Source organism: Acipenser ruthenus, chromosome 14, assembly GCF_902713425.1.
Source record: "Acipenser ruthenus chromosome 14, fAciRut3.2 maternal haplotype, whole genome shotgun sequence".
Taxonomy (NCBI): Eukaryota; Metazoa; Chordata; class Actinopteri; order Acipenseriformes; family Acipenseridae; genus Acipenser; species Acipenser ruthenus.
Window position 1 is genome coordinate 6,123,215 of NC_081202.1, and position 26,190 is coordinate 6,149,404.

General features: G+C 38.0%; 1 protein-coding gene across 1 annotated transcript in view; it reads left to right on the forward strand.

The window, feature by feature from the left end:
- ptprq (protein tyrosine phosphatase receptor type Q) overlaps positions 1-26,190 on the forward strand; it is a 78,878-nt gene that overhangs the window by 46,063 nt on the left and 6,625 nt on the right. The window contains exons 35-48 of the mRNA XM_058985655.1: positions 1,197-1,318; positions 2,393-2,579; positions 3,104-3,348; positions 3,640-3,706; positions 6,028-6,186; positions 6,825-7,047; positions 7,416-7,489; positions 9,345-9,444; positions 10,031-10,159; positions 12,725-12,769; positions 15,238-15,264; positions 16,030-16,111; positions 18,299-18,389; positions 25,540-25,616. Coding sequence (XP_058841638.1) covers positions 1,197-1,318; positions 2,393-2,579; positions 3,104-3,348; positions 3,640-3,706; positions 6,028-6,186; positions 6,825-7,047; positions 7,416-7,489; positions 9,345-9,444; positions 10,031-10,159; positions 12,725-12,769; positions 15,238-15,264; positions 16,030-16,111; positions 18,299-18,389; positions 25,540-25,616 — 1,628 coding nt within the window. The remainder of the gene's footprint in view (positions 1-1,196; positions 1,319-2,392; positions 2,580-3,103; positions 3,349-3,639; positions 3,707-6,027; positions 6,187-6,824; positions 7,048-7,415; positions 7,490-9,344; positions 9,445-10,030; positions 10,160-12,724; positions 12,770-15,237; positions 15,265-16,029; positions 16,112-18,298; positions 18,390-25,539; positions 25,617-26,190) is intronic.

Sequence of the window (26,190 nt, forward strand, 5' to 3'; positions counted from 1 at the left end):
AACATAAAGTTAAAATTGTGCTCTACTGTGTCACTATGTTAGTGTAAACTAGAGAAGATTGGTGGTCCAAATACATCACTTGGCACGGAGAACATTTTACTTGATAGTGCCTTTTCCATCACGAGAAGAAGACTGATTTAGAGTTGCACGAGGGGACCTTTATAGTGAGCACCACCTCACTTTCAAATGAGCAGATCTCAGATTCTTAATGGAGCTCAGAGGTTAGTCAGAAAGCTCATCACTCTGAACACGGTGGAAGATTAAAATAATGGTCACACTGTGAGATTCATCAGAAACAAATAATTACATAGTGAAATCAAAACAAGTGAGAAATGGATACGGTAGAAGCTAACCCTTTAAAAAAACCCAGTCTGGAAACTGAGATGGTGGACACTTGCCATAACATAATCACTATTGTAATAATAGATTGTGCTATTCTTGGCATTATAGACCAAGTTACTTGTATCATAACATTTTGAATGTCATGGTGTTTATAGTTGGGGTGCATGTGAATGGCTTCATTGTTTTAGTACTGATTATGTAGAGCAGGATTTGTTTATTTTGTGAATCACAAATGTAACAGTAGTTCTTCCATTCCGCTGTTCAGCCTCGAGATAATCTGTGAGTAAGTGGACGTATCGCCTTAAATCCTTGAGAGCTTTTTCAGTCTAAGTCTATAATGTGCTTAATAATCGAAGGCATTGGAGCAGCTACTTTTACTTTTTTATTTCTAAATATGTGTTTTCTTTATTCTACAGTATAAAAGCAAATACAGTTTTCAGGTTATTCCACCTAGTTGAAATACTGCACCAAGTTATATGGATTATTCTGTGTAAAATTATTATTATTATTATTATTATTATTATTATTATTATTATTATTATTATTATTATTATTATCAGCAGAGATTTGTTCTAGCAGTGTGACTGTAACTCGGTTTTGTTACAGACAACTAGGATCTGTTTTTTAGGGTGAAGGTAATAGGGTAAAAATACAGATCAATAAAATCTGTTTTTCCTTGCTTGCATTTTGTACCCCTCTGTTGCGTGTTGCACTTTTAAATTGTTTTGTTTTTAATATGCATTGCATTGTATAGTATTTTATTTACTAAAATATGCCCACTAATACAAAGAAGGACTTGCATAAAGCAATGCACAAAAATACACAAGGTTTTGAAACGTAATGCTTTCTTTCAGACCCTGACACTCCTCCTCAGAATGTAACTGCGGTCTCAAGATCCTACCATACCATTGATATCAGTTGGAGGGCCCCTGAGGTCGTTGCTGGCCCTACAGCCTATCTAATAGATGTGACTTCAGTAAGTAAATGTTTGTTTTTGGTGCAGTATATCATAACAAGTGCGTCATTCTGTAACTGTTTCTCTGACCCAAAACCAAGACTCAGTGTCTTATAATTCTGTTTTTTTTGTTTAACACTACACTTACAAATATTTTATAGCAACGGTAAACTGTTAAAGGTATCAGTGGTCATTATTCCTCCCTTAACAGGACTGAATCTCTGTGTGAGTTATCCATTTTACAAGCTCCCTGTAAAAGTTTCACTGTCACGTTGCCTGTGTCGGAGGTGTGAAAATGAATCACACTTTTGATTGTCATTGGAGGGAATTAAAGTCTGTTTAGCGCATCAGTAGTGTCAGTCTTGGTCAGCGCTCGGTAGAGACAGCTGTCAGATAGGAACCATGTAACATCATTACACACACCTATCTTACCCAGTACTGAAGCAGCTGCTTTTAATACAAACGGGACCCAGTTCAAAAAACTACTGTGTGTGCTACTTGGAGGATACCTACACAGGCATCCAGAAGCACAGATAGCACACACAACCACAGAGATGAGTAATAATACTGCACTTTCATATTTAAAGGCAACATGCAGTTATGAAACCAGTGGAAACCTTGAACAGTTTGCTTTGGACCTTTTTTGGTTTTTTTCTTCTCCATTTTTTGGTTTTCACTGCATTTTCTAAATAACTCTGGTTATAATCACTCAGATAGACAGCAAAATAGGTTGAAAGTACTTTTAAGCCATTTCTATATAGCACTGTGGTGCGACACAGTCCCCTTCAGTTAAATGACCATGGTCACAGCTGATTGCACGCCATGTAGATTGTGTCTAGTTTAATTTAATTGCTTTCTATATCTAAAACCAACTTAGACGATTCTGTTTCATGTAAGTCTACTGGTAATAAAATATTTTAAATAAATGAAATCTGAACTTTTTTCTTTAATAGCAAGTTACCCATGTCATCCCCAAAATACACACTGCACTCCAACACGTTTTGGGACACCCTGTAAACCAGCACTATCCAAGTGTCTATCAGAACATCATAAACTGGAACTCTGTCAGCATTTCATTTTTTTTTACATTTACAGGTAGACAGTCAAGACTATAATAGGACCTTCATGAAAAGAGATGAGGAAAGTAAAAATATTGAACTCTCCGACTTAACCCCGTTTACAAGGTATTCTGTAATAGTGATAGCATTCACTGGAGATGTTAACGAAGCCCGGATCTATGGAAAAGCCAGTGCTCCTGTGATTGTCACAACACTACAGGACAGTAAGTACTTTACACTTCTCGCTTAAGCTCATATTGGACAACAATCTAATAATAATGTTTCAATTAACAGCAGACTTGCTCCTACTGAGCAGCTTTACAAAAAAAGGTCAGAATTGAAATGTAATGACCAGTTATCTTATTCAATTATCTTGTGGCACCCAAAAACACAAAACATTCTCTTCTCAACAGATTTTACCATGGCTTATCTGTGTTCCACAGAAAACTATGTCACCCCAGCCCTTCATTTTGTTTTTATAGCTCCTCTGAGGGTAAACCATGTGAAGTGGTTTGCACCCTCAATCACTGTAATAACAATAACCAAAATAAAATGAATTTACAACAGAATGTGTCAACTGCTGAGGGGTCTTTCAAATTAAAAAAAAAAAAGAAAAGGCTTGCAATGGTAATACAGGTATTTCTGTTGGGCACCATTTTGTTAAATAGGCCACACAATATAGGGTGATACAGTAAGCAAACACATTATAGAAATACTCTTTTCATTAGTTATCCTTGTGCTTTTTCAGCGCCTAAAGAACCACCGAAAAATGTGACTCTTCAAAAGATACCAGATGACGTGACCAAAGTCTACGTGATGTTCTCGCCTCCATCTGAGCCTAATGGCGATATTCATTTCTACCGGGCAGTGGTTTGTAAAGAAGAGGATCCTACTGACATAGAAATTTTGGACCTCAGAATTATCGAAAATAATACCGACACGTTGACTGCTGTCATAGAGGGGCTGAAGGGAGGGCACACCTATAATATAAGCGTGAGTATCATTTAGAATGTCGCTTCACAATGAGAGTTCCATCCAAAATAGCTAATTATACATGCCTTTGAAGTAGGCTTCTTTTTTTTGTTTGTTTTCTTCAAATCATATGACATCTTTCAAGAAGTTTTTTTTTTTATTGGAGTTTTTACATTATCTGTAACACGTGTTGTTAAATCTTTCTAGGATAACATGTAAAAAAAAGCTGCAGATGATAGCAACATGTGTTAATTGTATGTACATGTATAAAATACATCTATACATTTACACACATAATATGCTTTCCTAAAGGTATATGCTGTCAATGGAGCTGGTCCAGGTCCCAAGACAGAACTCAAAATAACCATGGACATCCAAGGTAGGTGTAATGCTATCGAATCATACAAATATCAAACTTTCAAGCGACACCATTGTATCCGTCGTTTCTTTTATATCAAGAATATGTATTTCCTTTAATGCAAAGATAATTGGTGTTTAGACCTGCTGTTAAATATTGCTAATAATCAAATACATACAATGTACAGCAAGTCCACATTGGACAGAACAAGACTACATCGAATGAGAAGATTAGCTTCATCTCTGATGATAGGAAACTGTTTAGCAGAAGGTGTCAGAACAAACAATGGTGAGGGGGAGGTGGAGGGGGAGGGGGAGGGGGAGGGGGGGGCGGTTGTGACACAAAATAAGCTGTCAAATACAATTGACCTGTAGGTATTTTATTGTGACAGAACAGGCTTTATTATGGCAAGGCTTCATTTCTGAAGTAGCTTTTCCTCTGGGATCCACACAAATGAAAACAGTAGAGGGATGAGAACCCCAGAAGGGGAATTGCTTATGGTAACCAATGCAACGGTAAAAAAAAAATAATATGGTTGCTTGGTGTTCTTTGATTTGCTTTGCGCTTTCCTGATAATAAAGACCTGTTTGTGTATTACGTATTTTGTAAATAACACCTTACATTACATATATATATATATATATATATATATATATATATATATATATATATATATATATATATAATATATATATATATATACATATCTTCAGTGATTATACATAGTGTTCCGGTTTATTCCGGATTTTACTGAAATTACAGGATTTTTTTTTTTAACTGAACTTCGTTTTTTCACTGAATATAACTTATATTTTCTATAATATAACTTATATTTTCTATAATATAACTTATACCCGATTTTGATCTACTATTCAATATTTTCCCAGTACTATTTTCTAGGAAATACACAATATTTTGATTAAAATGCTGTTTTATTTTGACTCTGACATTGTAATAAGCAGCCCTACACTGTATCCTAGGATACTGCAGACATTTAGGTGTCAGAGGATCAAATAACGTTCAAACGTGGTTCTCTGTTCACAAACATTATCACTTGATTATGTTGGCCAATCAAAGTCTGATTATTGTGGCAATTGCTGGGCATGCTAACAACTAGCTTTATCAAAAACTAAACTGAAATACTTACACAAATATAATATTTTTAGTGGATGAGGAATGGGAAGAAAACATAAATCAGTTTATGAATACACAAAAGAAAACGAATGTTTCGAAGTATACAAAAAGCAAAAATAGCAGAAGTGGGTCAGATGAGGCAGAGGATGCATAGCGCTGCAGATACTGCTGCATTGAGGTACATGTTCACACTGACAATAAAAGAACATACTGAAAAATAAGCGACACATTAAACTAAAACAAGACAGTGAACTGAGAGACAAGCAATCCATTAAATGAGGCTTTTACACACGCTTTAATAAAAAGAGTTTGTCACAGTGCTGTGCTTTACTGGACAGCCACTGTTTATTGCAGAGGGGTATGTATTGGTGACTTTGTGCGACAGTACTGTCCATCAACTAAAACACTGCCTAAATAAATATTTGACAGAAAATGTTGATGCGTTATGGAACACATTGATGGAAATGTCCAGTGTGATTTTTGACGCGTCTCCCGATGGCTTGCACCACCCAGTTCTGTCAATTTTCTTTTCTTTTTATGATTTCAAGATGAATAAACCTGGCTTGTTTTGTGCTGATGTCATGTTCATACCTTCTGCAGGTACTATTTCCGTCAGCACAGCGATTGCCCAAACGTTAGCAAAGTACCAGCTAACTTGGGAAAATGTGACTTCGACTTGCACAGATTCTACTTCATCATACATGCCAGGGACATTGTTAATCAGAAACTAGAACTGCAACGCATCATATTACACATGTAAAGTGTGTATGCTGAGATTTCTTTTCCCCACCGATTTTTACAGCTGTTTCAATTATTTATTTATTTATTTTTTTTTTTACCAATTTTATCCCTATTTTAATATATGTAAAATAAATTTCCAGGGCATTTTTTTAAAGATAAAAAGCGTAAATGCGGAACACTAAGTATATAGTATTTAGAAATGAAAATTTGTGAAATATCACATTTTTGATTGCCCTTTATTTTTGCTTTAATAAGTTTGGTATTCAGATTGACATTTTCTAAATAGGCGTGATTAGGGCCCAATTCAATTACATTTACACTGGGGAAAAAAGAGGGTTAGGAAGAACACAAATTCATGCCATAATCAGAACTCCTGTGGATCCATCATTATTTTTTCCACATGTTCTCTTCTTGCTCTAATGTATCCCCCAAAAGAACTTCAATTTGACTGTGATTTTGGTTTTTAGCACCACCTGAGTCCAGCATGATTCCAGTCCCTGCCTATGATAAACATGGAGCCGCCATTGTAACTGCTAGAACAATGACAATCCAGATGCCTGTCTGTTTCTTCAGTGATAGCCATGGGCCAATTGAAAAAATACAAGTTATCATTGCAGAAGCAAAAGGTAAGAAAGAAAAACTAATCTGGAGTTGACGGGTACTCTGTCGAATCTATCGGTGAGAAATGTGCTAATGAGAGGATTCTCTTATTTACATTGCATTGTCAGTTTTGTGTTTTTTTTTGGCCAGGATATATGCATGCATGTGGTTAAAGAATCAAATAACTACATTTACTTTTCATGGGAGCCTCTTCAACATGCTAGAAAGATTCCAGTATGAAATTATGTTCATTGATTATTAATTTGGAAATGTGCTCATCTGCATATCAACATCCTTTAAGGAAAAACCTGGTTCTGAAATGAAAGCACCCACAAACAAAAAAATGTAGATAACAAAATCGAATACAATCATTGTTTATTTCATGTTATACATGTTTTTAATAAACAAATAAACAGAATATTTTATTGTTATGAATCACAGCATAAATACAAATAATAATATACATGAAAAACTGAATATTAATACCAGCAGACATGACAAGTGGCCAACCAAGTGCTTCAATTTTAGTTATCAAGTCATTTTAAATTATTTGGTTTGCCTGAACAGAGATGCATGAATGAACCAATTGGTAGGAAGTCATATTTCAGAGTACTCATTGCACACTTGTTTATGTTTTGTGTGTTTCTTTGTGTTTTCCTTAAAGTCAGGAATGATGGCAACATTACCACTTGGAAGGATGCTTACTTCAACAAACCAAGACCATACTTCTCTAATAAAGGCTTTGAAAACCCTCCCTGCACTGAAAGGATGAAGAGACAGACTACCTCAGTTGGCACATATGTTTTAGGAGCTGAAGATACATGCATGTCAGAACGAAATGAAGAGCGGTTCTGCAATGGCCCTCTTAAGCCGAAAAAAGATTATGTGTATGTTCATATTGTTCAATTAATAGTGTACAGGGTTAGTAAATATTCATATTGCAGTGAGCGTTGTAGGACCTTCACATTTACATTTCTGTTGTAAACTTGGTAAGCAACCTAGATCAGGATTTTCAAGATAATGTTTGCTAAATTAATAGGTCTGTGTTGTCTGGAATTCTGAATCATAAATGAATGTTTTAAATTATTTTAGTACCGTACTCCCTTTAAAATGTAAAGACTGAGAATAGGTTACTGAAGAGAGGGTGGATATTGTTTCATTATTAATTTACAGGGTTATCAAGTAAACCAGTTAAGCTATCTGTAGATATTTGTAAAGCGTGGTTTAACATTTTTCATTTATTTTTCATTTTTAGATTCAAATTCAGAGCAACAAATTTTAAAGGCCAATATACTGATTCAGTGTATTCCAAGATTGTTACAACCGCAGGTAAAGTATGATCTTGAATTCACATTTTCCTATTATGCAAAACCAGTTAATCTCACAAACATATTTGTATGTAAAATGTATATTTTAATGTGATACAAAATGTTACTGTCCAGATATAATAATTCAAATTTTATACACATCAATTTTCCTCTGGGTGTTCTGCCATTTAACTTAAAATAAAAGCAAACTCGCTTGGTTAATTATAGCCTACTTGTTAAACCACTGTGCAATGATGGGAACAAAAAATAAGTATGCATAGACTAAGAAGGATATTCTGGTTAAATTGCTGTTAATTGGTAAAGTGAATTAACAAGGAAAAACCTGTGTAAATAAGTTCTTATTGTGGTAACCAGATCAAAGGTAACACTGCGGCTAATAATAAAACACGTGCCTGTGTTTTCCCATCGGTGCTTCAGATTAGTTCCTGCAGCTCTTAGATGCAGCTGATCCAGTGTTTTGGCTGCGGTAGAGGTCCTGTGATGTGAAAACCAGACTGCTCCTTCTTACTCGGGACGCAGCTTGCGTTAAACATGCTTGTGTAGTGAAGGAGAAGAGGCCTCCAGGGTTATAGCTTGCAGTGATCGTTCGCTTCGGGCACAAGGATCAACTTTTTTGGATTGGAGTTATTCATGTTTCTGGTGTTTAGAGAGTCTGTGCATAGTGTAGTTCAGTAGGGGATACGTGTCTAACCCCCCCTGTGGTTTTACTGTTTGTTTGTTTGTTTGTTTGTTTGTTTGTTTGTTTTAAAAGTATTTTACAAATGCCTGCTCGTTACAGTATAAATGTTGCAGTGTTATTACTGTTTTAAAGGACTTGAAAGAAGTGAAGTAGCAACCTTATGATGAAAACGATATCAGAATATATACACCAATAAGAACAAATAAACATTTAGAGTGTATATGTCTCAGTAACACACTTCATTAAACTTAATTCAAATTAGACGTTACCAATACCCTGGATAAGGGCGTCTGCTAAGAAATTAATAATAATACAAAAGAGGGGGAGGGGGGATTATCAAAAGATAATTAAAGTAAAACAATAGGTAAAGAACTTTATATTTCAAAGTATTTGTTCATTTCTTCTGCAGGAAGCTCCCAAAATATATAAATGAAAAAAATATTAGTCCATTAGTGTTAATTATAATTGTATGTATGTTTAATATGTTGCCAATATCTTATCTGTGGAGCATTAGCATGTAGACAACAAAATATAATACAATCATCGTTTGTTTTGTGTTCTGCATGTTTTTACTGAAATATAAATTCAGTTATTGATATTTCTTAGTCTTGCTTTGCCATTATGGAAGGGTTTTGTTTAAATTATGTTTCATTTCTTTGCATTTCATTTGTTGTGTGAAATACACTTTCCTCCAACAGTGGTACAGTGTCATGAATAGCAAACTTTGATTTTAAAATCTATATTTAAATAACTCACAAGTTATGTGTGAATAACCCAATGTATAAAAGAGCATGCTTACTTGATCCTGAGTTCATCAGAATCCTTTTTTTATTTGAAATAAATGATTTAAATCTGTAATCTCAGTAATCATCGTCAGTGCCATTGTGCCAGCTGTTGTCTCCTGTAGCTAAAGAGCAAATCTCAGTAAATCATCTTCAGTTAATCCGCACAGAGCACCGTGCACTTTTCAAATGTTAAGGGCATAGTAGCATGTCAGCTGGATACAGAACATTAATTATGTGTAACATGAAATATTGAGGTTATGGGGTGAGGTTTGGTTGCATGGAAAGCTCTGAGTGTTCTTGCTGATTATACCAGTGAACATCCTTTTTTTACATTTTTATTATTTGTATTCCTTAGAGTTGAAAGATGTACTTAGACTTCATTTTTCTTTCAGGGGAGGGGTTGTCCAGTCGAACCGTGGAAATAATCTTGGCTGTGGCTTTATGCGTGCTTTCAGTAATCCTTCTGGGGGCTGCAATATATGCTTTTGCAAGGTAAGATGATACCCGGGGTTGTGTCATTAAACATGTAACATAAGCCTTGGCTATACAGCAACATGAAATATTTCTGTGTGATATAATGCTGATACATACAGTACATGTTGTTACTTGATACTATCAATTTCTATAGCCAAATATTGTTATGTGAAGCACATACATTTTGCCGTTAACTATATTAGCTGTACTAGTTAACGCAATTCTAGATTTCCAAAATTCACATCCCTTTTTATGGTGCGTAACACTCACTTTATGTTCTTTTATAATAGATTCAGGCTGTTTTCTTAATTTTTTTGTCGCTGAAAAGTGGACTTGCTCAGAAAATAAAACTATCTGTAGAAAGGTTACTTGATGTCATGTTGATACTCTCATATGATACCGAAGGGTTTTCTGTATCAGGACAGACATATTCATTATATAGTAAAAGCATGGTGAAGCATACTCTAGGCAAGAATTAGAAAGTCCAGTATGGTAAAGCATGGTCAAAATAAACGGTAAGTGATGGTAAATGCATGGTGAACTGCAAAATTACCAGATTTACTACAGGAAACTTTTATATGTACTTCATTTTTCTCCCATACAGAATCAGGCAAAAGCAGAAAGAAGGAGGAACCTATTCTCCACGGGATGCTGAAACCATTGACACCAAATTCAAGCTCGACCAGCTGATAACAGTAGCAGACCTGGAACTGAAGGAAGAGAAATTAACACGGTGAGTAGATTTTCCTGTCGGTAAAACAGTAGTCCACAGGTTCCCGGCCTGACCCCATTGTGACCTTTACTTGTTTGTCAGTGTTGTGTAACACGGTGTATTTATCCAAGTCAGCGAGCTCATCTTTCAAAGGTGACCCTCGTCTTCCAGGCACTTAACAGCGGCATACAGAAAAGCACTTCATCTGTGGCTGAACTAAAACATAGATGACAGTCTGTGGGAAAAACAAGACAAAGCATTTAAAAACAGTGTAAAATATCTAGAGTGAAAGTGAGCGACCACCTTGTTAATTACGTTGTACTAATGGACTCCATTCACAAAGCATTAGTTATTTGAAATGAAATATTTTCATCTGTAAAAAACAGTTAGATATTCAACTGTTGTAGACAGTGTTATTTGCTTGTTCAACAACAGTCTAGAACAGTTTCACAAATATGAATCTTAATGTTATCCATAAAAATATTCTTTAAATAACTCTTCAGTTAAAGCATTGTGAATAGGCCGTAACGAAACTAATCATGTTTTAAATCTTTTTATTTTTTTATAAATTGTATATTTCTACTGTTTTAAATGCATTTCCGAACCTACTGCTGGAATTCCTTTCCCATGTACTGTATGACTTGCTAGGCGTACTGTTTTCCTGACCTTAGGCCAGGGAAAGGACCTGTGGTTATGGTTTCACAATGCAGTCAATAGTATTGTGCGCCATTTTAAAGAGCCCGGCTTACCTAATTAATTATTAGAAATATGTCCATAATGGCTTACCCATATTCACTTGAAGACTTGACACAGATATGATTTGTAAGTTAGGAAAGATTGATTCCATATCTTAATTCAATTTGGCTGTGGTCATACCACCTTGGCTTCTGGTCCCACTGCAGTTGAAAATCAAGGCTGGGCCTGGTATGTTGTGTGATTGGGTGATCCTCCAAGGGAACACATTTGCTGCAGAAAGTGGTGTTGATTAACCAGTAGGAGGTGCTCTCCCCTCTGTGCTGTAGCTTTATCAATAAGTCAGCATGCTGTTAGGGGGTGGAGTGCTGTTGGACATGTTTGCCCTTCAGATAATGAACCAGGGTCCTGTCTCCTCTGTGGATATGAAAGCTCTCCAATCAAAGCCTGTTGACTAACTAAATAACCCATATACTGTATTGGCAAAGACCTAGGTAGAAAAGTGCTAAAAAAAACAAAACAGTAGTCCCCTGATCATCATTGTGTGATGCTGCTAAGTCTACCAAGCATACTTTATGCATGAGGCGTGTTGTAAATCTGCTAAAGATAGTTTTCAAGTAGAATCATGTAGGATCTTCTAATGCTGAACAATCAGAAATGGGTCTTAGGTATTCTTTTGCTTACACAGCATAATTTGCCAAGAACACACATCTTTATTTTAAAGGCAAGTATTTAAAAAAAGTCTGATAACTTTCGCCCCCACTACCTGACAAATGTAATTTCAATGTCAGTCAAATGTACAGTACAGTATAAACAGTTTTTTAAAATCGGATTACTATTTTCTGTGAAAAGGTTTTGGATGCAGGTGAATTAATTGCCACTCTTTACTTTGTCTATCGCAGCTTTTCACTGAGGTTTATTGGCCTTAGGTGCTTGATAATTACTGCACAAGTGTGTATTCTATTGTTAATATTTAGCATTGAAAACTCCAATCCAAATGGCTAATTATACCCCCATACCACAGTGCCTTCAAAACAGACCTCCTTTGGGAGACATGACCTTTAAATGTGGCCTGTCATTTATTTGGGGTTAAGGGACCCAGAATGCCGTGCCTAGTGCTAAGATTTCAGCGCCCTGCTGCTATAAAAAAAGCCATTGACGCTGCAGTTTGTTTTTTCCTGGCTGTTTTCGTGTCGGTGTGCTTCATGGAAAAAATGACAATGCCTGTACAAGCCTGAACAGGTCTGGGGAACCAGTTGGTTGCCATTATTTGTCGCCAAAGTGTGAGGGACCAATGTTGTGAAGCATCTGCCACTTGCTGTGCCTGTGTGTGCTTCAACCTGTGTGGCATCATGCGTATCCACCTGTGCTCCTGCTGTGTTTGGAGAGTGTCTGGTGTTAATAATAGAGGTGGTCAGTCTGCTGACAGCCTCCATTGCTAGTACATGTTTGTTATCATTAAACAGCATGAGACACACACACACACACACACTGGGGCAATGAAAAAAAATGCTTTAACTTGTTAACAGATCTTAACCACTTCACTTCCTGTTTTGGTATTTTGTTTTTTGCTGCAGAGGTCCTTGCCAAACTTGTGTAACATCTTGTCCTGTAGACTGAGTAATTACGGACAGAACTATTGATAACATCTGTGACTCAGGAGCTGTAGGATCATTTTACCTTTCCCAGTATTCTGCTTGTGGAGTAACATCTTAGATTTTTTTTGGTTATTCAGTAAATGTTGTACAATAAAAAAAAAAAAAAAATATATATATATATATATATATATATATATATATATAATATTGGGGTTTCACCATAAGATTATGCAATTTTCTCTCTAAATAAGGTAGCATTTGCATACTAACCTGTTGCTGGATCTTTTATTTCCAGATATTCATCATTTTTCTTTAGACGGAAGGAAATATTTGTCATCCAGTAAGTGGCTGATGCAGTCCTTTCAGCTGATTGCCATGTAGTTGTGTGCTGGTTTAGTGGATTGACAGGATTTGCTTACAGACCTACTGTGTTACTCTTACCATCCTGGTTTAATTCCCTCTGGCTTGTGTTTTGTTAAGTGCAAAGGGATTTTTACTATATAACATTTTTGTCATGTGTCTCATTTTAACTTTATGTAAAAATGGAACATCACAAACTTTGAATACTGACTATGGCAAAACACAAGACTTACTCAAAGTTTGTTATTATTTTTTATTACGTTTTGCATTTTTATAGCGCTTTTTATACAAAAGTATTGCAAAGCACGGTACATTACATAGCAGAAATAAAAGAACAAACCACAATACATGTGTATAGCATGTCACACATACAACTGCCACAGTCAGACCATTTAAATAACAGATTTAAATAACAGTATACCATAATAATAATACAAAAGCAGCCATTTTAAGATAAGAAAGCCATTTTATAAAAGTGCATTTTTGTCTTGACTTGAAAACTGTAATGGTCCCAGCTTCCCTGACAAATGAAGGCAGAGCATTCCATAATTTTTGAGCTCTACAAGAAAAAGCCCTGCCTCCCATGTTGCTTTTGTTGAACCTTGGAATAACCAGCAGCCCTGCATCCTGTGATCTCAGAGTGTGGTTTGGAAGATACCAATATACAGTATGTTTTATGTACTACTGTACATGATAAATTAATATTACTGTTATTTTTCATTATTAGCTCAAAACATCATGCTCAACAAATTTCCAAAGCAGGAATAAATAAGCAGTAGACTTAGTGTTGATAAGTAAATTATTATTAATTTGAATTCCTTTTAAAATAACTTAATTTGCAGTATATTTAAATCACATTTTGTGATACCAAGAATCGAATTATATTATATTATTACTATTAGGCATAGAGCAATGTAAATGATATGTATGTTAAAGGAGGCAATTATGGGATTAGGGTACAAACTTTCAAAATCGTAATCCCTTTGATCTGTTTAATGCGATGCATATTTGTTGCTGAAATTTAAATTTTGAGGCATGCTGCCAACTGCACTGCATGCTCATGACATGCAAGTGACACAGTTTACTGACTATCACTGCATATTAAATATAACATTAATAATGCCTGGAAAATGTTGGTTTTCTCTTGACAGTAGTTTCCCATTCTATTCTGGAATTAATGCAACGGTTAGTTTATCTCCTTTTCTTTTGGGAGAGTATCAAACCAAGTCTCCCAACAGGCTGACTAGATTTTTCCAGGGCTACAGAGAGGAAGACAAGCTTCTTTAGCTACTTACATTTCTATTTAGTGCTGGGTCTAATGGAAGGCTGTGATACACGATCCTCATATTACATTATTCACAGACACCCTATATTACATAGCAGTGTCTATCGAAGGTGATAAATCTTTATATAACTGACCTATTACAGAATTTCAAAAGCAGCTTTGTAAGGCAAGACTGGTAAGGTCTCAATGCGAAGCATTTATTCAGCTGATGAGCAAAAATAAATTAATTAAGCTAATTTATTTAGAGTAATTGAATTTGCTTGCATTCTGCAGAAGCACATGCATGTTTCCTGTGGCTTTGTAGTGCATTGCTAAGTTATGTACTTACAAGCAATCTAAGCAAGAATATGGGCTGGATAAAGACAAATCAAGCTAAAAAAAAGAATGCATTCCTTACTGTTTGTGTTTGCACAATGTGTTGTACATGTTGTATAGTAAAGTAATAATCCCAGTTAGATAGTATGTTACAGCATGCAGCTTATATATAGGTTTATTATAATGTCACTTGACCACTTTTGCAAAATGTCCCTATCAGCTATGGAGTTTGACAGGTCATAGTGGAATATTGAATGAGATGCTTAGTATAACCAGTATTCAGCTTGAGAAGGGCCCCATAAACAAAATCATTATGCAAATAGCACATTCTCACAATGATACATACAATCTCTATTACTGGTGTCTTTCAATTCGGTAAGGAATGTTTTTTCCACAGCAGCAAGTGTCCAAGTGATTTTATAATTCCCCCTGTATGAGTTATGCCACTTACAAGGCATCTGTAACTAATTGTGTGTGTGTGTGTGTGTGTGTGTGTGTATATATATATATATATATATATATATATATAGAGAGAGAGAGAGAGATATATAGAGAGAGATATATAGATATATATATATATATATATATATATATATATATATATAGTAACTTAGTTACAAGTTACAGATGCCTTGTAAGTATATATAAAAAGAAGATAAACTTAAGTACAATACTACATTTTCATATTAACATTTTTAGATTTACTTTTTGTTTGTTCTTATATTTCAAAAAATATACATCTGGTTTCAATACTGCTAAATAAAAAATGTCCCTAGATACTAGTTTCACATTTTTGCAATGTTATTTTCTTTCATGTTTTTTTTTTTTTTGTGAAATCTCTATTACAGGCTTCTGAGTTATAGAAAGTCACTCAAGTAAGTAGGTTGAAGAATTCTTTGTGTGGTTTTGTTTTGTTCTGTTTTGTTGTTTTCGTTTGAAAGTGTGACAGTCTTTGTGGTCAGTTTCCTAAGAGCAGCAGCCAGACTGAGAATAAATCATAACAGTGTGACCAATGGCACAGTAACTGGAGAACAGCTTTCTGCCTCTGGGGTGAAGCCGGCACGGCTGTGTTTTAGCTTGGGAAGTAATACAGGGATGCTTAAACTCCTCGGGGTGCAGGAAGCATGTCATAATTAAACAGTGAAGTCACTCCTAGATTTTTCTTGTTCCACTTTCCTCGTTAAACAATGGAAAACTTCCCAATAGACAAAGGCATGACCATCCTGCCTTCCAGTATGTGTCATTGCTTAAAAAACGTAGCATTTTGACTGGCCTTTTAAAGAGTATCTCCCTTGTAATTGTTTTATTTTCAAATAAGCATTTTATCCCTGTTGAGATTATTCTGTTGTTTCCAAAGGTTAAAATCTTAGGTGCGATCGCCAATGTTTACCTATTGAATGATCTTTTGTGATGTCTGGAAATAAAGTTTATTGAAAGATTTAAACATAAATAAAAATCTCTGCTGATCTAAGGCTGCATTCCCAGAGTATATTTTTTATATTATTATATATTTTTTTAACATACCTTGTTTAATCGATACGAATTCAAAGAATGTCAGATATATATATTTTTAAATGTACCGTGTGGAGTTGAATGGATTGTTAAACAGTTCATGCAATGTTTTCTTTATTTTCTTTTAGACCTGTAAACAAGAAATCTTTTCTGCAGCACGTTGAAGATCTCTGTGCTAACGACAACGTAAAGTTTCAGGAGGAATTCTCGGTATGTAACCAGCAGTTGTCACAACACACTGGTCACTGGTCACTCCACGTGTCACATGTCATGTCCTCTTTGTCCATGTGAGACCACCGAGAACGCTGGCATTGGTCATCAGTACCCAATTACCAGGCTGAGTGTTTGTATAGTAAAGTTACACTGATTTTTTGGCTCTTCACTTCATACTTCATGCTGCAACCCGATCGGAATAATTCACAGGGGTGACAGTAAAAGGTGATCCATAGACCTCCCTAAGGTATCAGAGAACCCTATTCGGATTTCACAACACATTGTGCAATGATTAAGATACCGTTTTAACTTTGGACTGTAATATATATATATATATTTTCGTTTGAACATTTCCCTGTTACAAACTGCTGACCTACCTTAACTGAATAACATGCTATACAAAGCCACCTTAATCAAAGCCCCAGCAAATTACAGTTTTGCTCCCTAATGAGATACAAAATGATTAGTATTGAAAGCCAAATCTATCTGGATTTGCTTTTACAGTACCTTTGTTCCATGTCTGCTGTAACCTTTTTACTGGTTTTAATTCCTGTTTCACGCTCTGAGCAAAAATGGATTTTAAAGTAATAAGTGTACTTAAATGCAAGTAATGTATTATTTTTTAAAGGTGCTTTAACATTAATTCCAAGAGGGCTAAATTAATGAGTTGTGCTCAGGTTTGCCTTTTCCTTTTCACTCCCTTATTGAAATCACTTTATAATGTATTGAGTAGGGCAGTATTTATAGGAATTTTTAATAGATTTAATGCTCAAAAGCCAATCTGTGATTTATATGAATATTGAGTTGGAAGAATAAATAGTCATAGAAGAATATAAACTCTTTTACGCTTGCTTGGTTGTAGTGAGAATGAGTGTATATTTAATGTGTATAATGTATCAAAAGACTTGCAAATTAATCTTCTTTAAGGCTGTTGCAGTGTGCTTTACCAACTTCAGCTTTATAGCTATCGTATTATTGATACCCCTCAACTAACTGCATGCGTGTTGTTTTAAACATTACAAAGCTGTCATAACTAATTACACATGATAGTCTATAGTCCATTATACCCATGGAAATACCCAATTCATCAATCTCCAGTTAGTTTCTTTTGGACCCCAGAATTTCAATTTTGAACTACCCATTGTTTTTTCTTCAGTATAGAGGAGGCCTTTGTAGTGTATACAAAAAAAACAGAATCATATGTAACAGTATCTAAGGGGGCAGCAGCTAAAGTAACAGCAGATGAATGGTATTGCCAAGCATTTTAAGATATGTTGGAGCACGGAAAGATTTGGGTGGATGTGTCTCAATTGTTGAAGTAAAAGACAAAGCCAGGAGATCCTAGGCTCAGACGGTGGGTCAACCACCGACTGACTCACGACCTGACCTTGAGACACCTGGATAGAAACAGGTCCCTCAAAGACTTCCACATTTGGGATGTCTGTGTGTGTGGTTTATACAATTTTAAAGGAAAAACACTGCTTATTGGTGTATTTAATAAAAATTGATGTAATAGTAGAAGCCTGGCATAACCTTATAGCTCTGTAGACACACCAGTTACAATCCTGAGCTCAGTGAGAGAATCTCAGGTGAGTCCCTCGTGGACAGCTCACATTTTGCATAAGTAGGTGTCGGTTCTTAAGAGGCCCAGGATTGAATGAGCATGGAAACCGGATTACCCTCTCACCTTCAGTGCAAGAGAGGGTGGTCCCTTCGGGTCAAGGGTCATGTGCATGGTCAGGGGGGTTAGTTAGGTGGGATTGACTCTGCAGCTGCCTGCGTCATACCTGATCAGTGGATAAATACAGGGCACCGGTTAATCATGCCATCAATCCATCACCTTTTCTATAAGCATAAAATCCATCAGTAGAAAATTAGGGAGCAGAAAAAAAAGAAAACGTAGATCTTCTTTTTCAGTACAAGGGTCAAGTTCCAATGCCATGTCTGCAAACCCAGCTGAAAACACAAGTGATAATGCACTGACTTAATTTAAAGTCATCCTCTGACTATTTCTGCTCACCACTGCAGTTTCAGAAAGACATTACAGTATATTGGATTGGAGATGAATGGGGTGGATGGGGGGGGGGGGGTCATTGTCTTTTGCTGCATTTGTAAAATGTACTGCTACACAGTAGTGGCTCTTCTCACTACTAGTAAACACTCGCTTACTTGCATCTGTTTCAGGAACTTCCAAAACTCCTTCAGGACCTTGCAACATCAGATGCCGACCTCCCTTGGAACCGATCCAAGAATCGTTTCACCAATATCAAGCCGTGTATGTATAGCTGTGCATGAGCTAAAAAAAGAAAGCTTAAAGATAGACATTTTTTCTCCTGTACTAATTAATGTGCTGGCAAATATTAACACTATCATTAGCCACAGTATGAATAAATGTACTACTAAGCAAGTTGCATGTACAACTAAGCATGTAATTTCATGTAATTTTAAAAGTTCAGTCATACACAATCTAAACATCATAAAGTTACTTTGAACTTCAGTGGCATGCATGTGCAAGAAACTATAAACTAAATGTTTTTTTTCCCTTTTTTAGCTTTGAAATTTAAACCAAGAAATTGACCTCTTTAACATTCTTTTCACAAGTTTGTTTCACCCCTTTTTCCCCAGTGTAAAATCTGTCTGTTTCTGTGTTAAAGTTCCCTTCGAGCTTGGTTCAGCGTTTTCCGTTATACTTGCAAAGTGTGCTGCTGGGGATCAATGGAAGATCAGAGTGATTGCAAGGGAGAGTTTTGAGCCAATACTTAGATCTTATCTGAGGAGGGAGAACCCTGTCCCTCTAGTCACCAGTGCTTCATTTCTCAGTTAATAAGGAAATAAATGCCTTTATTATTTTAGGCATTAGTTGTGATAGGAGACCAGGGGTGCATGGCATTCCTTTGGTAATGTAGCTGCATTCTGTGATATTAACTTTTTGGAACAGCTGCTTCTGTTAATCCATAGGTCCTTGTTTCAGAAACATGTCCTACTGTAGGTTGGAGGAACCAATGGCTCTCATGTTAATTGACCTTGAGGCAATGTGCCTCGCCCCTGTGTGCATTTCTGTATTGTATGTTGCGTGTGGTGTGTTAATGTTGGTGTATAGAGATGGCTGCACGGGATATAAATGGGTGTGTGCAGCACGAGTTATTTAAAATGTATAATTGTATTTAGGCACGGGATTGCACTTCACTTCACGTGCATTTAAAGTATTTAATATGTGAGCACGAGGTTGCACATAATTAATTCACGTGCTGGGATTCAAGTGAATAAAAAGCAGGCAGACTTCCCAGCGACAGCGTGTGGAAGCGACATCGTAGGAGAAGTACAGTCGTGGACAAGTACAACGCAGTTAGAAGCAGTTTGAAAGCAGGTTGACAGTTGCAGAAGCTACACTAAACAAAAAACAAAAAGAAAATGGTCAAGCCAGTAATCTGTGACAACTGCATGATGTGGGAAATCCGAGAAAACCCAGCAGAGCTCAACCAAGTTTGTGTAAAGTGCCGCACGATCCAGGACTTGCTTCAGCGATTAAGCCTGCTAGAAAAGGAGCTGGAGGAAATGAGACAGCAACAGGAGCTTGAGGAGCTGACACACCCACAATTCATGGAAGTCTGCACCCCTAGCAGACTGAAAGCCACCAGGGAGATGGAAGAGAGTCAAAACAGCTGGGTTCAGATAGGCAGAAGAAGGGAAAAAAAGAAACTTCGTCAAACACAACCAACAGAAATCCAGACATCCAACACATTTGAGCCACTTCAACATTTAGATGACCAAAACCAACATCAAGAGAATGAAAGAAACAACACCCAAGACCCTAAAACAGTGCTGACCAGGCAGCAAAAAGGGAGGTCATGATTGTTAGGGACTCCATACTGAGAAACACAGCAAGTTCAGTTCGCAGTTTGGACCCCCTTACTACAACAGTGTGCTGCCTTCCAGGTGCCTCAGTCAAGCACATCACTGAGAATGTGGACAGGCTCCTAGAACGAACAGGAGATGACCCGGTAGTAGTCATCCACATTGGTACAAACAACATTGGTAGAGACAGGCCAAGATCCCTGCAAAACAAATTCAGAGAGCTAGGAAGGAAATTAAAAGACAAGACCAAAACTGTGGTATTTTCTGGGACACTGCCAGCGCCTTGCAAAGGACCATATGGACAGCTGGAAATACAAAATCAAAATGCATGGCTGAAATCGTGGTGCACACAGGAAGGCTTCACCTTTCTTGAACATTGGAGCACTTTCTACAACAAGGACTATCTATACAGGTGGGACGGACTGCACTTAAACAGAAAGGGAACCAATCTACTCGGAGAAAGGATCCTTCAGGCGGTCCAGAAGCATTTAAACTAGAAAGGAAGGGGGGAGAAAACAAAAAAACAGAAGGGCAAAACAAGGGCAACAACTCAGGTAAGACCACTATTAAATGTATATCTTAATGCTAGAAGTCTCAGAAACAAAATGTTAGAACTTGAAGCTACTGCACTAACAAGTAACTACAATGTGATAGGTGTTACAGAAACTTGGTTGTCTGAGAGTGATGGAGACAAATATAATATTAGTGGGTACACACTGTATAGGAAAGACAGGCAGGACAGAAGAGGCGGAGGGGTAGCGCTATACATAAGAAATAGCCTTGAAGCCCAGGTGTTAAATCAGGACAAAGAAAACAATGCAGAATCAATATGGGTCAGAATAATGGACACAAATTCAAAGGGCATAATAATAGGAGCATGCTATAGACCGCCAAATTCAGACGCTGGGCAAAATAATCTGTTGTACAATGACATTCGAAATGCGTGTAGAAAAGGAGAAGCCATACTAATGGGGGATTTCAACTTCCCCTCTATAAAAAGGGAAAACCCAATGGGAGGCACGACGGACGAAATTGCAATGGTGGAAATGACAAATGACTGCTTCCTAACGCAATTTGTCAAGGCACCGACTAGAGGGGAGGCATGCCTTGACTTAGTTTTTTCAAATAATGAAGACAGAATAACTAAAACAGAGGTCAGAGAGCCATTGGCAAACTCAGACCACAACATGGTCTCATTTGAAATATTTTTTAAAACCCCCAAAGTAATGACTAAAGCTAAGGTTTACAATTTTAGAAAAGCAAACTATGAAGGTATGAAACAGAGACTAATAGAAGTAGATTGGAGTAAAATAGAGAAAACATCCACAGAAAAAGGATGGCTGTTTTTTGAAAAAGTAGTACTAGAGGCACAAAACAATTACATCCCAAAAGTAGACAAATCTAAATCTAAAACAAAATGGCCAAAATGGTTTAATAGATCAATTAAAAAAAATATTCAGCAAAAAAAGGCACTTTACAGAGCGTTTAAAAGGGACCAAAAACAAAGCATACAGAAAGAGTACTTGGAACTGCAAACACAAGTCAAAAAGGAAGTTAGAAAGGCCAAAAGAGAGATAGAAATCAATATTGCTAAGGGGGCTAAAACCAATTCCAAAATGTTTTTCCAATATTATAACAGCAAGAGAACATTCAAAGAGGAGGTTAAATGTCTAAGAGACACAAATGGCAAAATCATAGATGAAGAAAAAAAATAGCAAATATATTAAATGATTACTTTTCATAGGTTTTTACAAAGGAGGACACGGACAACATGCCCCACATGTCGACCTGTTCCTATCAAGTTTTAAATAACTTTAGCATAACAGAGGCAGAAGTGTTAAAGGGACTAGGAAATCTTAAAATAAACAAATCCCCTGGGCCAGATGAGATCCTCCCAATAGTACTCAAAGAAATGAAAGTTATTTACAAACCGCTAACCAAGAACATGCAACAGTCTCTTGACACAGGGGTTGTACCGACAGACTGGAAAATAGCAAACGTAATACCGATCCACAAAAAGGGAGACAAAACCGAACCAGGTAACTACAGACCAGTAAGCTATTCAATCTATTGAATCTATTCAGTCTTGAACAAAGAAGACTACGCGGCGATCTGATTCAAACATTCAAAATCCTAAAAGGTATAGACAGTGTCAACCCGGGGGACGACTTTGACTTGAAAAAAGAAAAAAGGACCAGGGGTCATAAATGGAGATTAGATAAAGGGGCATTCAAAACAGAAAATAGGAGGCACTTTTTTACACAGAGAATTGTGAGGGTCTGGAACCAACTCCCCAGTAATGTTGTTGAAGCTGACACCCTGGGATCCTTCAAGACGCTGCTTGATGAGATTCTGGGATCAATAAGCTACTAACAACCAAACGAGCAAGATGGGCTGAATGGCCTCCTCTCGTTTGTAAACTTTCTTATGTTCTTATGTTCTTAATTAATTAGTAATTGAATCCCGGCAGAACAGTATATATAGGTGCACGTTTCACTCACTCGGGGTTGTGTGTTCGGTAAGTGGAGAACGGGTGTGGCGAGGTGGTAAAATAAACGATAATAAAAATAATTATAATAATGACTGTTTAGACTCACCGTGTTTGTGTGTCTGTCCGTCCACTGTTTGTTTAGTGTTAATCCGTTTTGTTTGTCTATTTACTTTGGCCAACATGCCGTTTTGTACAACCTTTTTATTTACAATAAACCGGCGCAAGCAAGCGCCTTCATCATTTCACCATCCTGTGTGTGTTTCCTTTCCTGGGTCTGATATAATCACTCAGCCAGCTGTGTGACATATGGTGTTAGAGTGGGATGACAGCGGCCCCTAGTGTCAGACCAGGGAAAGTGCATTTTTTTTTGTTGAGGTGTCCTTTTGGGAAAAAAAGAGGATTACAAATATTGTTTTGGGGGGGAAAAAAAGAGGAAATGGAAGGCTGGAGAGACAGCTGCCAGGACCTGGAGGATCTCCTCGGGGGCCTCGAGGACCAAGGCTGGTGCCTTGCCTGTGGGGTCTATGGACACACTGTGGCGATCTGCCCCTTCCAAAGTGAGGAGGAGGAGGAACCGGCCCAGGAGAGGAAGGTAGAGAGAAAGAGTAGGAAGAGAAGGAGGAAAGGAAAGCTGCAGCAGCAACCGCAGCAACAGCAGGAGGAGGTCGGGGATGATGGCTGGGAGGTTTTTTTAAAGAACCTTGTGGCAGAGTTATGCCCTGGCTGTGGGGCTTATGGGCAAATGTTAGCCATATGCCCCACGCAGTATGAAGAGGAGGAACTAGCGCCCAGACCTGCTGGTTCCACCTCCACCGTCATGGGAGGACTGCTTACCCCTCCCACCTCCACCATCAGAGGGTGAATACCTGCTGGTTCCGCCTTCACTGTTGTGGGAGGACTGCTTGCCCCTCCCACCTCCACCAGCAGAGAGTGAATACCTGCTGGTTCCGCCTTCACCGCTGTGGGAAGACTGCTTGCCGCTCCCACTTCCACCACCAGAGGAGCTGCAGCTGAGTTTCGCAGCGCCCAAGGATGCCTGCCTCGCACCGCCCAAGGATGCCTGCCTCGCTTCGCCCAAGGATGCCTGCCTCGCATCGCCCAAGGATGCCTGCTCCGCATCGCCTGGGGCTGCCTGGTGCTCCGCATCACCTGGGGCTGCCTGGTGCTCCGCATCGCCTGAGGCTGCCTGGTGCTCCGCATCACCTGGGGCTGCCTGGTGCTCCGCATCGCCTGAGGCTGCCTGTTGCTCCGCATCACCTGGGGCTGCCTATTGCTCCCCATCACAGCAGGAAGTACTGTGGCCGGAACCCCACCAAGTGGAGCTGCCGGCCACGAAGAAGGGGGAGGAGGTCCGGAGACCACCAACCCCAGCAGCAGTTTCGCTGCCGGAGATCGTGGGGGAGGTCAGGAGACCTGCTCCCACTGCAGCACTTTCGCTGCTCGAAGTACTGTGGCCGGATCCCCACCAAGGGGGGCTGCTGGCTTTGAAGAAGGGGGAGGAGGTCCGGAGACCACCAACCCCAGCAGCAGTTTCGCTGCCAGAGATCGTGGGGGAGGTCAGGAGACCTGCTCCCACTGCAGCACTTGTGCTGCAGGAGACACTGTGGCCGTAGCCCCGGAAGAGGGAGCTGCCAGCTACGAAGAAGGGGGGAGGTCAGGAGACCACCCCCCAAGCAGCCTTTCCGCTGCCAGGGCTACCCCGGCTGGAGGAGCCAGACTGGGAACTATTAATGTCTCTGCTGACAGCATTTCCGCTGTCAGCTGCGAAGCTGCCGGTATTGCCACCAGCAGCAGAAGAGTGGCAGGAGTATGCCACCCCGCTGACAGCCTTACGACCTGTGGGCCCCTTGAAGCCTCCGGTTCTGGCCCAAAACTTTGTGCTGGACTTTTGGGCTTTTAAGGGGGGAGGTGGCCGTTGAGGCCATGTGTGCTGCACACAAGGGGGGGTATATGTGGCAATGTGGCCACGCCCCTGTGTGCATTTCTGTATTGTATGTTGCGTGTGGTGTGTTAATGTTGGTGTATAGAGATGGCTGCACGGGATATAAATGGGTGTGTGCAGCACAAGTTATTTAAAATGTATAATTATATTTAGTCACAGGATTGCACTTCACTTCACGTGCATTTAAAGTATTTAATATGTGAGCACGAGGTTGCACATAATTAATTCACGTGCTGGGATTCAAGTGAATAATTAATTAGTAATTGAATCCCGGCACAACAGTATATATAGGTGCACTTTTCACTCACTCGGTGTTGTGTGTTCGGTGAGTGAAGACCGGGTGTGGAGAGGAGGTAAAATAAACGATAATAAAAAGAATAATAATAATGACTGTTTAGACTCACCGTGTTTGTTTGTCTGTCCGTCCACTGTTTGTTTAGTGTTAATCCGTTTTGTTGGTCTATTTACTTTGGCCAGTGCGCCGTTTTGTTTGTTCAGTCTGTGTTTTCTGTTTTGTACAACCTTTTTATTTACAATAAACCGGCGCAAGCAAGTGCCTTCATCATTTCACCGTCCTGTGTGTGTTTCCTTTCCTGGGTCTGACGTAATCACTCAGCCAGCCGTGTGACAGACCTACATTCAAGTTACTAGCTATAATACCTTACATAAACAATTAAATTTTTCCTCCTTCTTGCCTCTTAAGCCTACCCAAGGACACATTCCTTGTCACTAGGATTAAACTGCAGTGTTGTTTCACATTTATGCTTTAATAAATAGAACACAGAATATAGGAGAAATACGATACTGCATGTATATTGAATGTGTTTTTAATGTCATTGCCAGGTGGAATAGTTCAAGAAGTGTATAGTTTTGAAAACATTTTTAGCTTTTAAATAGCAGTTTAAAATTGAGGGAATACAAATCCACACTTTTTAAAATATCATCTAAAAAATAAAACCTCCTAAAACAGTTGTTTTTATCAGTTTGTATATTCTGTGCATCAACATACAAATAACATGTAAGGATAGCGGTTAACATACAGTATCCTGCATATTAAAATGCATGACTAGGATTATGTATTTAATTTACAATTATTTCCAGTAGGCAATATAACATATCTTTATATATATATTGCAGATAACAACAACAGAGTAAAGCTGATCTCTGAAGCCGGTGTGCCTGGATCAGATTACATCAATGCCAGTTACATGTCAGTAAGTACACAACTGTTTCTGATTACCGAGAGAGGTAAAGAGATTTATTTTCTGCGTTGTCTGTCCGCAGTTCCCTCTACATTGAGAATAAGGATCTGCTAGACAAAATAACTGCTTATCGGTTCGATTTTAAGCTCTCAAATTACAGCGTTGTATTTATCAAAGCAATATCAAATATGCTTGCAGTTTGACAGCACCCTTTAACACTAAAAGAACCATAAAATAGGTGTCAGTTACACCTAGATAATAAAAAAGACACAGTCATCATAAAACGATATGGATATGTGGCTAAAATAAATACACTTTGTCAAACCAGTGTAAACAAATGATGTTTCAAACACAACATGAATGATACACAAAAACTGATACAGGTTCCAGAAGAATTGTTATACACTGCACCATGTATACAGTGAATTATGACTATGAGTTGCATAGTTCTTCGTTAATGAGTGTTTGCCCTCAAACAAACTGGATTTACATACAAAAGTTGTTGCTTTGACAGTATTAACAGGTTTATAATTGTGCCTGGTAAAAAGACATGACTATATTGGTAAAAAGGGCCTACATTTAATAA